The sequence below is a fragment of the Abramis brama genome, assembly GCF_963993115.1.
Source record: "Abramis brama genome assembly, chromosome: 25".
NCBI lineage: Eukaryota > Metazoa > Chordata > Actinopteri > Cypriniformes > Leuciscidae > Abramis > Abramis brama.
The window spans coordinates 24,022,610-24,037,310 of NC_139987.1; the positions used below are offsets into that span (position 1 = coordinate 24,022,610).

The 14,701-nt window shown below is 38.8% G+C and overlaps 2 protein-coding genes across 2 annotated transcripts in view; both read left to right on the forward strand.

The window, feature by feature from the left end:
- sez6l (seizure related 6 homolog (mouse)-like) overlaps nt 1-3,268 on the forward strand; it is a 45,180-nt gene extending 41,912 nt beyond the window's left edge. Inside the window, exons 16-17 of the mRNA XM_084104291.1 lie at nt 768-873; nt 2,479-3,268. Of these exons, the coding sequence (XP_083960417.1) occupies nt 768-873; nt 2,479-2,508 (136 nt within the window). The 3' untranslated portion in view covers nt 2,509-3,268. The remainder of the gene's footprint in view (nt 1-767; nt 874-2,478) is intronic.
- A 4,405-nt stretch (nt 3,269-7,673) lies between these two features.
- tpst2 (tyrosylprotein sulfotransferase 2) lies at nt 7,674-14,691 on the forward strand. Its single transcript, XM_084104671.1, has 6 exons — nt 7,674-7,982; nt 8,324-8,827; nt 9,966-10,283; nt 11,492-11,690; nt 13,501-13,551; nt 14,078-14,691. The coding sequence occupies exons 2-6, from the start codon at nt 8,328-8,330 to the stop codon at nt 14,114-14,116; spliced, it is 1,107 nt and encodes a 368-aa protein (XP_083960797.1). The 5' UTR covers nt 7,674-7,982; nt 8,324-8,327; the 3' UTR covers nt 14,117-14,691.
- Nucleotides 14,692-14,701: the final 10 nt, after the last annotated feature.

Consider the following 14,701-nt stretch of genomic DNA (forward strand, 5'->3'; position numbering starts at 1 on the left):
AATTCAAAACCATCATGGCGAACAGTACGCATCTGAAGTGTCTCAGCTGAAGGAAATAATACATTTTTTATCGGCTTTTATATATCGGCTAAATATTCTTATTGGGCCGATAATGTTAACGTTAACATTAAAGTGAACGTATATTGGCCGATACCGATATGGTGGCCGATATATCGTGCATCCATAGTTACAAGCCATGAACTAAGCCAATCAGCTACAAGGTGAATCATAACACTACAAACTTTGATTTGAAGCGAAAACATTTTTGAAAATTGGACAAAAAGACAATGCAAGACAAGACTGACTCTGATTGTTGGAATTTTCTGTACAGCATCATGGGTAATGTAGTTTTTCACCAGGAATTCCACTGTTAAACACAATTATTTAAAAAATAAGCTGAAGTAACATGAACTGACGGCTTCAACAGAAGTAAATACACACAGTAGGCCTGTCTTTAGAGGTTTATAAGTTATCCTTCAAAATGAATTTTCCTTATGGAGAAAATGAATGGAGTTTTTACTTCCGTAACCCGTCTGTTGCATGTGTTACAATAAAGAGCTGCCAGTGTTCATGAGCACTTACACATGTTCTGTTGCTCATTTAATAGACTGCTCAAAGCTGCTTGTACTAATAATGTTGTGAAATGAGATTGGTTTCTTTATCAAGCATTTAATAACTTGAAGTGTAATGATATGTGTGGGAGGGAAAACAGACACCATGATTGTCCATTGCTGAAACGAGAGAACATGTGCTGCTGTGTTCCTCAGGTGCCGTTATCATTCAAACCTGAGACTTCCTCTGATGTATCCGCATCCCTACAGCCAAATCACCGTGGAAACTGAGTTTGACAACCCCCTCTACGAGACTGGAGGGGTGAGAGTTTTCTAGAACACCTTAGCAACCGCATAACAAAGCCTTGGCAATCACATAGAACACATAAAACCTCCCAGAGAACACTAGTCCTGGCAATCATCCAAAACACCTGAACAACCAACCACTTAGCAACTCCATAGGAACATATCACCACCTTGGAAACCTCCCAGAGCACCCTAGCAAATGCTTAATCAGCCTGGCAATCAGCCCAAGCATTTTAACAACTGCCTAAGCACCCAGAACTACTTTTGAGAAACCACTTAACAACTCACAGAAACCCCTAGCAACCACCTAGAAACTCCATAGCAACCATCTAGAACCCTGTAGGAACCATATAGCACTGCCCTGGCAACTTCCCAGAACACCCTAGCATCCGCATAGGTCTTGGCAATCATCCAAACCACCTAGCAACTCCCTAGCAAACACCTAGAACAACTTAGGAACCACATAGCACTTCCCTGGCAACTTCCCAGAGCACCCTAGCTACCGCATAGGTCTTGGTAATCATCCAAAACATCTGAGAAACCACTTAGCAACTCCCAGAAAACCCTAGCAACCACCTAGCAATCATCTAGAACCCATTAGGATCCACATAGCACTTCCTTGGTAACTTCCCAGAGCAGCCTAGCAACAGCATAAGTCTTGGCAATCATCCAGAACATCAGAGAAACCACTTATCAACTCCCAGAAAACCCTAGCAACCACCTAACAACTCCCTAACAACCATGTAGAAACGCTTAGGAACCACATAACACTACCCTGGCAACTTCCCCGAGCACCCTAGCAACCGTATAAGTCTTGGCAATCATCCAAAACATCTGACAAACCACTTAGCAACTCCCAGAAAACCCTTGCAACCACCTAGCAACTCCATAGCAACCATCTAAAACCCTGTAGGAACCACATAGCACTGCCCTGCCAACTTCCCAGAGCGCCCTAGCAACCGCATAAGTCTTGGCAATCATCCAAAACATCTGACAAACCACTTAGCAACTCCCAGAAAACCCTAGCAACCACCTAGCAACCATCTAGAATCCCGTAGGAACCCCATAGTACTGCCCTGGCAACTTTCCAGAGCACCCTAGCAACTGCATAAGTCTTGGCAATCATCCAAAACATCTGACAAACCACTTACAGTAGCAACTCCCAGAAAACCCTTGCAACCACCTAGCAACTCCATAGCAACCATCTAAAACCCTGTAGGAACCACATAGCACTGCCCTGCCAACTTCCCAGAGCGCCCTAGCAACCGCATAAGTCTTGGCAATCATCCAAAACATCTGACAAACCACTTAGCAACTCCCAGAAAACCCTAGCAACCACCTAGCAACCATCTAGAATCCCGTAGGAACCCCATAGCACTGCCCTGCCAACTTCCCAGAGCACCCTAGCAACTGCATAAGTATTGGCAATCATCCAAAACATCTGACAAACCACTTAGCAACTCCCAGAAAACCCTAGCAATATCCTAATCAGCCACTCTGAACCACATAACAAGGGCCAGGAAATCACCTAGGAGAACAACATCACCTGTGGGGGCAATGAGTTTTTTACATGATCAAACGTGGTAATTCTCACAGCATCTCTTGTGTTTATTTTCTACAGGACACGAGAGAATATGAGGTGTCCATATGAAGAGGCCCACAGACACGTCCCGTATTGCTCCAGCTCTTAGAGGAAGTGATGTAAATATATCCTGACAATTCCACTCTCCCCACCTCCCCAACCTCCAGAGGAAAGGGCACTCATCAGCCGAGAGAGAGAGAGAGAGAGAGAGAGAGAGAGAGAGAGAGGGAAGTGAAGGGAAAGGGTCTGTGAAACAGGAAGTATCGGTGCAGAGATCGTTCGCCCTGTAGACGTTACTGTGGTTTTACGACATGTGACTTAACACGTATGCACTCACAGATGGAGGCTCTCATTCTGCCATTCACAAACGTGTGTGTGTGTGTGTGTGTGTGTGTGTGCGCGCGCGCGTGTGTGTGTGTGTGAGACATGACAAGTGAGTGGAAAAAAACAAGTGATGGGTTTGCACAGTGTTCTTTCGCCTCAATTCTGTAACTTATGAGACAGTCTAACCCTTGAGGTACGTGCTCCGATATAAAGGGGTTGTGGTGGCGCCGTCCTGTGTCTGTCTGTCTGTGGCCCGTCCTGCCTGCTGTCATTTTTAAGTCTTTGTACTTAGAGCAGTTTGTAGTGCAGGTTTTAAAGTAGTATTTTTTCCCCCTGCAAGTGACGTCCTACTGCAGCAGAGACCAGATGATGTATTTATTTTGAAGTATATATGTGAAATGTTCTCTGCTGTTTAATGAATACTTCATTTTTGGAGATCAAGAAAAAAATGTAACTGATTTCTCTAAAGAAATGTGAAAAATAAATTCATTTAAATCTTTTTTAACCCTGAAGTGTCCTGATTTTATTAAAGGCTTTTATTTTAAGAGAGATCTGACAGAAATAGGGCATTTATGCTACAGTGATTACTCACAAAATCTGCCCATTGGACAGAAAATGTTAAAATTAAATCTCTTTAATATGGAGTCTCATGCATTTCAGATGTTTCTCCTAAGAAAAGTCAAGTCTCAAACTTGCTCATTACAAAGGTCCATTGTCTATAGAGTGCAACAGTCGGGTTCCGGAAGTAAAAACTCCATTCAATTTTCCCATAGGGAAAAAATTTTGTCAGCCCATGTTATTTCAGCTTATTTTTCAAAAATAAGTCCCATTTATCAGCAGAATTCCTAGTGAAACACTACATTACCCATAATGCCGTACAGAAAATTCCACCAATCAGTGAGTCGAAAAAAGCAACTTGCTCCAAAATAGCTCTTTAGCTCCGCCCACTCCCATGAAGTTGTAATCGAGTCTATCTCTCTAAGCTCTCACAATACTATATGCATATTTTGCAACTTAAAATATACTATTAATGTGTAATCAACATTTGTACTTTTTTTATTTATTCATTATGCTGTTTGCAAAGCTTCATGGGATTGTAGTTCTTTCCCTCACTAAAGTACACAGTCTTGTAGACTACCTTAGAAATTTTGTTCGATTTTCATAATTTTTTTGATTCCAATCAAAGTTTGTAGTGTTGTGATTCACCTCGTAGCTGATTGGCTAAGTTCGTGGCTTATAAGTCTTTAACAAAGACCTTTTTAAAAACCCCTATTGGAAAAAAATGAATGGAAAAAATATTTCCGGAATCAGCGCTGCTGAAAAAGTGGGTAAAAAAAGTGGTCTGTTGACCAACATGGTGAATTTGTGTGACCAACTTGAACCCATTGTGAAACCTGAGTGGGGAAATTTTTCGCTTTCATGCCAGATTCTCATTTGTGTGGATTTATATTGAATTGACTACAAAAATTTGCCGAACAACAGTAAATGTGACGGCAATAGATTGCAGTAAATTGACCTTGACTCAAAATGATCATTCAGTCGAATACTTCTATACTCATTTTATAGCTCTAAATTTTTACTGTATGTCAGTATTTGTGTCTAGATTTGCTGAGGAATCTTCCGAGATACATAAATGAACTATTAAAAAAGCAATTTGCAATCAATAACATCTTCCTTGCTGGATACTGGATGTCCAAAAACATCCAGTATGCGGCAGTCCTGTGGGCGAAAATGCCTTGCTGATGCTAGAGGTCAGAGGAGAATGGGCCGACTGATTCAAGCTGATAGAAGAGCAACTTTGACTGAAATAACCACTCGTTACAACCGAGGTATGCAGCAAAGCATTTGTGTAGCCACAACACACACAACCTTGAGGCGGATGGGCTACAACAGCAGAAGACCCCACCGGGTACCACTCATCTCCACTACAAATAGGAAAAAGAGGCTACAATTTGTACAAGCTCACCAAAATTGGACAGTTGAAGACTGGAAAAATGTTGCCTGGTCTGATGAGTCTCGATTTCTGTTGAGACATTCAGATGGTAGAGTCAGAATTTGGCGTAAACAGAATAAGAACATGGATCCATCATGCCTTGTTACCACTGTGCAGGCTGGTGGTGGTGGTGTAATGGTGTGGGGGATGTTTTCTTGGCACACTTTAGCCCCTTAATGCCAATTGGGCAACGTTTAAATGCCACGGCCTACCTGAGCATTGTTTCTGACCATGTCCATCCCTTTATGACCACCATGTACCCATCCTCTGATGGCTACTTCCAGCAGGATAATGCACCATGTTACAAAGCTCGAATGATTTCAAATTGGTTTCTTGAACATGACAATGAGTTCACTGTACTAAAATGGCCCCCACAGTCACCAGATCTCAACCCAATAGAGCATCTTTGGGATGTGGTGGAACGGGAGCTTCGTGCCCTGGATGTGCATTCCACAAATCTCCATCCACTGCAAGATGCTATCCTATCAATATGGGCCAACATTTCTAAAGAATGCTTTCAGCACCTTGTTGAATCAATGCCACGTAGAATTAAGGCAGTTCTGAAGGCGAAAGGGGGTCAAACACAGTATTAGTATGGTGTTCCTAATAATCCTTTAGGTGAGTGTTTATGTTTAAGTGTACTATAAGTGTAACAGTAGTAAACTTTAAGTGCACAACTACTTCATAATTACATTTCTCATTTGTACTGCAAGTGAACTTATGGGTATACTAGTAGTTTACTATTTTAATACTTGTAGCAACTTTGAAGTATACTCAGTAAACTACTAGTTTAGTAGTTTTATACTACAAGTTTTCTTTAAGTGAATTTAACATTATACTTATAGTTTACTATTTATATATAATTTTTGCACTTGCAGTAGGCCTATACTACTATGTTCAAATGTTATTTTTTATACTTGAAAAATACCTTTAACTGTACTTTAATTTTAAAAACATTTTATTAGCTTTATGCATCCTTTTTTATCAACACTTGAATGTCGGTAAGTTTCATAAATGAAGGCAACATTTTAAACAAAAAAGATGAGAAAATCTCATTTTTGTCAAAGACTATGCCTTGATCAGATTTAGAAAGATGATCAAAACACAGATGGAGTAGATCGAGTCCAACACCCCCAAAGCTTCACAGTCGTTTTCTCTTCATGGCTTCATTTCATTTGGAAACATTAAGCAGTTTTGATTTACAAGCTGTTTAATGTTTGATGATCACGTTATTTTACATTTGAGTGAGCAATCTTCATAGACAGTAAAAGAAATGGACACAGCGACCCCATTGGATTCAGCAGAGAAATATGAAGTCAATTAGAAGCACTCACTTCCTGATGGCTGAGCGTACTGCGCAGACTCAAACTGAGCTTGACGGCGTAGATGTGACGTGAGCAACCCGTCTGTCTTCTAGTAGCTGTGCCAAGAGAAATCTGAATCATTCCCTTCCGAAACTTGCAGAGACGGAGAGTGTGAGTAGGAGGTGTCCATGAGCTAGGAGCAGGAGCAACTTTTGCTAAGTATTCTGATGAATCATTTTGCCTCCACGTCCCCCCAATTGCCCGCGAGCTTCTCCTCCTGTCCATACGGTAATTTCTCTACTGTGCGACAGAGAGTCGCGTGGTTATGATGCAATCGTTAGCCTATTTTTACAAAAACTGCTTCTACGGGGCCATAACGTAAGATACAAGGTAATGAAGCCTTTTATACATTTTCGTGTTTCTTTAGAAATAAATCTAAAGATGAAAAGATGTAAGATGTAAAGTTATTCGCTGTCAAAGTGACGCCAAAATGAATGGGAGTCAATGGAATGCTAACAGCAGGTGATGGTCTGCTAATCAATGGCGGCCCCCGGGAAGCTTCAGTTTTTTCTGAAACATTACCCCCTTGGCAATCTTCCATCACTTGTTTCAGCTTCTTCTTCTCCTGTGTTTTGATCCGGAGATTCTGTACTAGAAGATGTGTCATAGCGCCCCCTACCGTATAACAGTGAAAACATGGATAGCTGGAAAATTCAGTCAATGGTGGGGAAAGAGTAAAGTAGAATTTAAGTAAATTCCTATGTGCACTACCAGTGGACTAGCCTACACAAAAATTAAGATACGCAGAATTATACACATATCTGTTTTATATCAATATTTTCAAACAATGTAAATTTCATAAGACTGTATATGAAAAACTATGTAAAAAAAGTATATTTAATAGGCTACTCGATCAAAAGAGTTAACACACCTACAAGCCAAGTATACTTTGAATAATTAAACTTTTATATCTCGATCAAAAGATTGAGTACAAGTATAGGCCAAATATACTTGGACTTTTCTCTCAGTATAAGTCAAGTACACTTAAGTGTAATTAAGTATATTTCTGAGAAGTACATAAAGTATATTTTTGAGAAGTATTTAAAATGTAGACTGAAAGTATGCTTTCTTCTTTTAGTTTAAAAGAAGTATACTAACAGACTTATTTTTCGTAAGGGAATTACAAGATCAGGTTCAGTTCCATGCTCATTTTATTTACTCTATAAGCTATTCCACCCGAAAGCTTGTTACTATATAAACTTGAACATGTTAGTTTATAAGATAGTGTGTAATATTATGTTTAAAAAGCCAAGAATACTTAGAATACTTAATTTTACTTTTAAGTATATCTTGATCAACAATAGGCCAAATATAGGCTACTTAGACTTTTCTGTCAGTATGAGTCAAGTAGCCTATACTTAAGTGGAATTTGAAGTATATTTCTGAGAAGTACATAAAAAGTAGACTGAAAATATACTTTCTTATTTTTAGTTTAAAAGAAGTATACTAATAGCACACTTGAATGAATTTCCTCACAGTCTAATGCAGTGGAAACATCCAGCCTCCTACTTGCATGCAAATGCCACATTTGCTAGTCAAAGTTTCACACCTTTTCTCATTTCTCAGTTCACCCATTTCCTTTAAATGTTTTTTGAAAGTGTTAAATGAATGCATTTCAATCAGATTTGCACGATTTAGCAAAGAATCATTCAGCACAGATTGAGCACATTTGAGGTTTAGAGACACAGGAAAAGACATCACGCAAGCTTTTTGGTAGAGGAGAACTGTTTGTGGCTGTCAGGAAAGATCTCGACTGATAACCTATTTCTAAACTGCGTTCACTTCCTCTTTGTGCATTCTGCCCATTTGCCTTCACTTCAGCGCATGGAGATCATGCGATGTTCATTGTTTTTCTAGTGAAGGTGAGTTAATAGTTTCCTTAATGACTTGTGCGTATCGTATTTAATGCATCTCGTATCATGTCACTTTATAAGTAGGCTACATTATATTTTTTCAGCTCCATATTTCCTGTGTAGATAATGCATGTTTCATATACCACTTTCACTTTTTTTTTAATATGCAAAAAAGTCATTTTTAAAGAATGTTGTGTGATTCATAGATAAGATCTAATAAATGACACTCGTAGTTCCTGTAACCAGTTATCTCGCAGTTAACACGAAAATATTTGCAGAAGTAGCCAACAGAGGAAGTGCAGTCAACCCGGTGTTTAAACTTAAAATGTTTTCCTCTTGCAATGTCTCAGAGTGATGAGGTTGTCAGTCAAACGGACAGTTGTACTCCTGCTAACCGTGTTAGGAGCCTGGACTCTCACTAGGACTCTATTTCGAGTGCTGGCATGCCACGGAGAGCTTCCCAGGACTCATATGGTGTCTTTAGTGTCTCGAAACTGGAACCAGACACAGTATCGGTATAATCAGAACACTCCAATGGTGTTTGTGGGTGGTGTTCCACGATCAGGGACCACTCTGATGCGTGTCATGCTCGACGCCCACCCTGACATCCGCTGCGGGGAGGAGACGCGGGTGATCCCCAGGATGCTGGCCCTGCGGCAGGCATGGGGAAGGCAGGACTCAGGGGAACGCTGGGCTCTGGAGGACGAGGGAGTCAGTCAGCAGATGCTGGACGCTGCAACCTCTGCCTTCTTCCTGGAGATCATCGCGCGTCATGGAGAACCTGCACGAGTGCTGTGCAATAAAGACCCCTTTACACTGAAGAGTGCAGTTTATCTGTCACACATTTTCCCCAAGTAAGATTAGAGGATTATTTTATTTTATTTTATTTTATTTCATGCTAATTAAAAAGTTCTACTCAAAGACATTTGCATTAGTTATTCATTTTATTTTGCTTGATAAGATTTAATCAATATAAAAAGCATATTTTGTATTACACCACCATTCAAGAGTTTGGGGTTAGTATGATAAAAAAAAAAAAAAAAATATATATATATATATAATTATATAATTAAATATATATATATATAATTATTATTATTATTTAGCAGTGATGCATTAAATTGATCAAAAGTGACAGTCAAGGCTTTCACATTATAACCAAAAAAAATTATTTCAAATAAATGCTGTTCTTTTGAACTTTGTTCATCAAAGAATCCACCAAAATATTGTGGTAAGCAGCACAACGGCTTTCACCATTGATTATAATAAGAAATGTTTCTCGAGCAGCAAATCAGCATATTAGAACCCCACTACACACACACACACACACACACACACACACACACACACACACACACATATATATATATATATATATATATATATATATATATACATATATATATATATTATTACTAAATCAACTATTCTATTTAAAATTACATTTTGACAATTTAGTTGAATAATTGAATAACTGATGAGAATCCCAGTAAAAAAGATTAATCTGAAAGGTATTTACATAAAGATTTACATAATTAATTGCCCATATTTTAATTGAAGAAATGTAATAATAGCATAAAAGTAACCTATAGATTATAATGGAAGCAAAGATGTCTTATATGCACATCTAATAAATGGAAATACTGAATAATAACCCCATTAATTAATCAATTAACATAATACAATAATCCTACATACATAATCCTAGATCACTATTTTCCAGAGACACAAAATCTATTTAACTCAAAACTGTTTTGACTGACTAAATCTCACAAATGTTGATAGTGTAAATATATATATAAAAAAATTAAAATAAATAGTAAAGCCATTCATCAAAAGTGCTGAGATGAGATTCTGTGTCAGTATATTCAAATTGACAAATGTCTAAAATAATTGCTTTGCCTTTGTTGTTGTTGTTCAAATGCCAGAAAAACCCTTTCCATTTCTCATCTTTTTCATGGCATTTTATCTGTCCTGAATCTGTCCTTTCAGCTCGAAATTCCTGCTAATGCTCAGAGATGGTCGAGCATCAGTTCACTCTATGATCTCCAGACGAGTGACTATCTCTGGCTTCAACCTGTCCAGCTACAGGGACTGTCTGACTAAATGGAGCAATGCAATTGAAGTGATGCTCTCCCAGTGTATGGCTGTTGGCCAAAGGCGGTGTATGGCGGTCCGCTACGAGGATCTGGTGCTGCAGCCACGAGCCACCATGCAGCGTGTGCTTCATTTTCTCAAATCCCCGTGGCATGAAGGGGTGCTTCACCATGAGGAGGCCATCGGGCGGCCAGGAGGGGTATCACTGTCTCGGTAGGGTGAAATTACATTTCATGTTTTAGGCCAAGGATACTGGTCCGGGAGTGCCGCTGTCCTGCAGAGTTTAGCTCCAACCCTGAAAAAGAAAACTCACCTGCCTGTAGCCTTTGGCTGTGTTCGAAATCATCCCCTATACCCTGAATTACTATTCCCTATAAGTCCACTAATATAGTCCACTTGAAGGAGTGAATGAAAACGAGTGAGTGAAATTTTTCGGCTGCTGCTTTTGCATAGATTGTGCATGCGGTTTAATAATCATTTGAAACTCAGCAAACTGGCAGCTACAGTAGTAATGAAAAGATTTATCTTCAACTCTGTCATGGAAACTAGCATGTATAAACCCATCTGTTCTTGATTATATTTGTACTATTTCTTCTGATAGGCTACTGTATAAACACTCTAGCTGTTTTAATTAAAGGAATTTATACTTGTATCATATTACGCTGTACCAACATTGGACCTGCGGTTTGGAAAATGGATGGATGATTCAGCTGCGGTGCCATCTTCTGGCGAGATGCGGGAATTCATTTGATGTGAACATCACAGTGCATTATGGGTATTCTCTTGCTGATGAGCGTACATCAGTTGTACATTGTTTCGGACACCACAACAAATGGCTGTCCCCGCAAATAGTGCCCATGGGTATAGTGGGAGATTTCGGACTCAGCCTTAGGGGCTGTTGACACGACACCGTTTTCCACTAAAAACGTAAAACTTTTTATGCATTTTAGCCGTGCATTTACACGACAATAGCGTTTTGGGTGCCTGAAAACGCAAACTTTTGAAAACGGGTTTCAAAGTGGACGTTTTTAGACGTTCCGAGTTAAGAACAAAAACGTGAATCTCTGAAGACGATGACGTCATGCACATGCGTATTACGTGTCAGTATATAGTGTTTCATCGCCATCTAATGGCCTGGCAGCAAATACAGCGTTTTAAGTCGTGGATTGTGCGGATCTGTGTGAATGGGGATCGTTTTGAAAACTCAGAGGAAAAACTTCTCAGTTTTAAGCATATCGTTGTCATGTAAATGTACCCTTAGTGATCCTGAAGACATTGATTAGCTTGTTCAGGTGTGTTTGATAAGGGTTGGAGGAGCTAAACTCTGCAGGACACGGCACTCCAGTACTGACGTTGCCTATCCCTGTTTTTCGGCCTTCTTCTGTTTCTTGTCAATACTCACTTCTCACTATGTTTTTAAGAACCGAACGCTCCACGGATCAGGTGATCAAACCAGTAAACCTGGAAGCTCTCACACGATGGGTCGGCCACATCCCAGCAGAAGTCCAGGTGGACATGGAGAACATCGCTCCAATGCTCCGTAAACTGGGCTACAACCCCAACGCCAATCCCCCAGACTATGGTCCACCAGATCCCGAAGTGATCAACAATACTCAAAGGGTATGTGCAAATAACACAGAATATGTGCATTTCAATTCATTCAGTGCAACTCAAAGATCAGAGTTGCTACACTCTATAAAATAAAGATAAGATTTTATCTTTATTTTTATAAGGATAAAAATAAAGGTTCTTATCAGTGTTGGGGAAGCAACTCTGAAACTGTAGTTTGACAAGCTACAAGCTACTTGTAAGTTAAAGTTAAGATACTATACAAAAGTAGCTACATTGAAACTACTTTGAAAGTTTTACATTGAAAGTTTCTTTTTGGTTGACAGATACTTTGCCAAAGCAATGGCGCAAAACACGACATTGGTGATCTTTTGGGTTGATTACAAAAATTGTGGCAGGACAGATTAAACTATGATGGGTCATCATAACATCAGAAATAGACATTTGATAGAATGCAGTAAAGCAGGACAATTAATCAATTTAAAAAGGCTATTATTCACCTGTATGTGCTTGAAGTCTTCGACACAGACACGGTTTAATCTTTGGCTTGCATAAATTACTGTATATACAACAGTGTAACCTTTGTGGTGGCAAACAATTTTCTATTACCGGATAAGAGACAAACCTGTAACAATTGTCTTTGAAGATTATTCCCTTGCCAGGAAAGGTCAGCAATCATACAGTCATACAGAGTGGCTGCAGAGTGCGACAATGAGAGGAGGGCATCCTTCCATCTTTATAGTCCTGACTCCCCCAAGGTTATTTCTATAGGCTAAATGAAGATATGTCTCAGCCATAACTAACACATTGTTAGACTTGTTTATCATATGCTACCCTTGAGTGAAGGCCCTGTGTCTCGGTCATACATTAGTCACACATTACTTTTTGTCAAGCCACGTATACAAGGTCATACTCATACTTACATTCATAAGGGTTAATAAAATTTCTTTGTTCTATCAATGTAGCAGAGAATGCAGTTCTCGTGCATTTTATAACCTTAATCTAATTACCATCATGTTTCTAAGATTCTATGAATATAAGAAAATGCAAACATATAGAACATATTCAATTTCTTCCACACCTTCATAGGTCGATTCATATGAAATCTCAACTGCATGTCCTTTACATAATCATCAGACGATCTCTTCTCAGTGAACCGATAATGCGCACAATTTTAGTTTGCAAAAATGTTCTGATCTTATAAGACGATAACACTTCAATGCTTTGCAGGCTCGTCAAAACGTAAAACATAGCTTTTTTTCGCACTACATACTTGCTGTAAAAAGTAGTTAACTGCTGGAAAAGCTACACTGTTGTAAAAGTAAATGAGCTGCTGTCAAACTACTGAAAAATGTAGTTACGTTAGTAGCGCCGCTGCTTGTAGTTAGCTACCCAACACTGGTTCACTGGCATCTGTTGTGTATTGCATTCTAAGAGTTGCATGTTTTGTCCTTACGACACTCCGTACTGGTTCCCTGTTGTATTGTACATGCACAGAACAACTCAGTGTGTCTCCTGTATACATAGTGAACGAGACAGTAAAGCTGCCATGTGAAAATGCTTGTGTCAGTGTCATCACTCAAGCAGTTTACGATCATCATTTAACGATGTAACAGCATCTGGTTCCATGAAGAACATCCATGACACAAAAGGTTCTTTTTAGTGGAAAATGGTTCTTTAGATTTTTTAAATGTCTTTTAAACTAAGAAAAAAAAATATTTTTAAAAACTAAAAGGTTCTTCCAGGAACAAAAATTATTATTCTATGGCATCATTGCGAGAGAGAGAAAAAACCCTTTTTGAAGTGTAGTTTTTTGTAAATGTAATAAAGTCATTTCCATTTTTTCCATGTTTTTTCTTAGGTATTGAGAGGAGATTTTAAAACCCCTACAAGCCTGAAAAGATCGGCACAAGTAAGTGCATGCTTTTGATTGTTTAACATACTTTGGCCCCAAAAACTTTTTGAAACACAAAATGTCTGAATGTCATTAAGTCGGATGACAAACATTAAAGCAAGTGTCATTTATTTGAAAGAAAGACAGCACAAGCACACATTTCAGGCTAAACTGTTGACATAAATATGTTTGTTAGGTTTGAAATGATAAATAAAAAAAGATTGTATATGCTTTTGGACACTTTCTGGTTAAGCTAAGGTGAACTACATGTGTGGTTATGCTACTAGGTTTCATTGGTTTTAGTTGATATAAAGTCATTGCAAAACTGGCAGAAGTTAGTTGTAGAAAATTTCTAGCATCGCTTATGTGCAGATGCCACTTGATTTGGTGTTTTGTTGTCTAAAGCAATTATATTAGGCCTATATGTCCCAATACTTTCTGTGGGCACTGTGTAAGTTGCCTATATATTATGATTATAGGCCGCTGTCTTTAGTTGTTTTGCATTAACCATGCTCATTTTGAAAACATTTCTTTCTTTTGACAGGTATCTTCAAAGATAAATTCTAAAGGAGGAAGAAACTGAACATTCTGCATTCTGAGTTCTGCATTGATTGCAATATGTTCTTGTGTTCAGCTTTGGATAACTTGACCATTTTGTGCCATACACCTTGGAGGCCTTTCACATGATAGAGAGCAACCTGATGAGGAATATCATTATTATGCAATAACTGTGGTTATATTCCTGTGTCACCTGAACTGCCTTATTTTGAAATCACCAGAATCATTAAGAGAATCAAGTGACTAAATCTTATATGTACCACAAGCTGAATGCAATTTACTGATGTACCTAAGTCTTAAAAAAGAACATTAAAGACTGGACAGGTATATTTACTTCCTGATGTTCTCAGAAGAGTATTAATCGATGGAAGCAAACCATCACTGAAGTGAACTTCATAAACACTGCAATTTTGTGTCTTGTTTTGGAAAATGAGAAAAGCGTGACGTTGCGCTTGGTGACGCACTGAATGCTGTTGCTATGTGCCAGCCCAGCGTTCATTTTCTTGACCTAGATATTATTAAATGGAGCCAAAATGAACCCGTTTACATCAGTGTTTGTAAAAGTGCATTATTTCAATAAAAATATTTCATAGAAATCGCGCAATGTGTT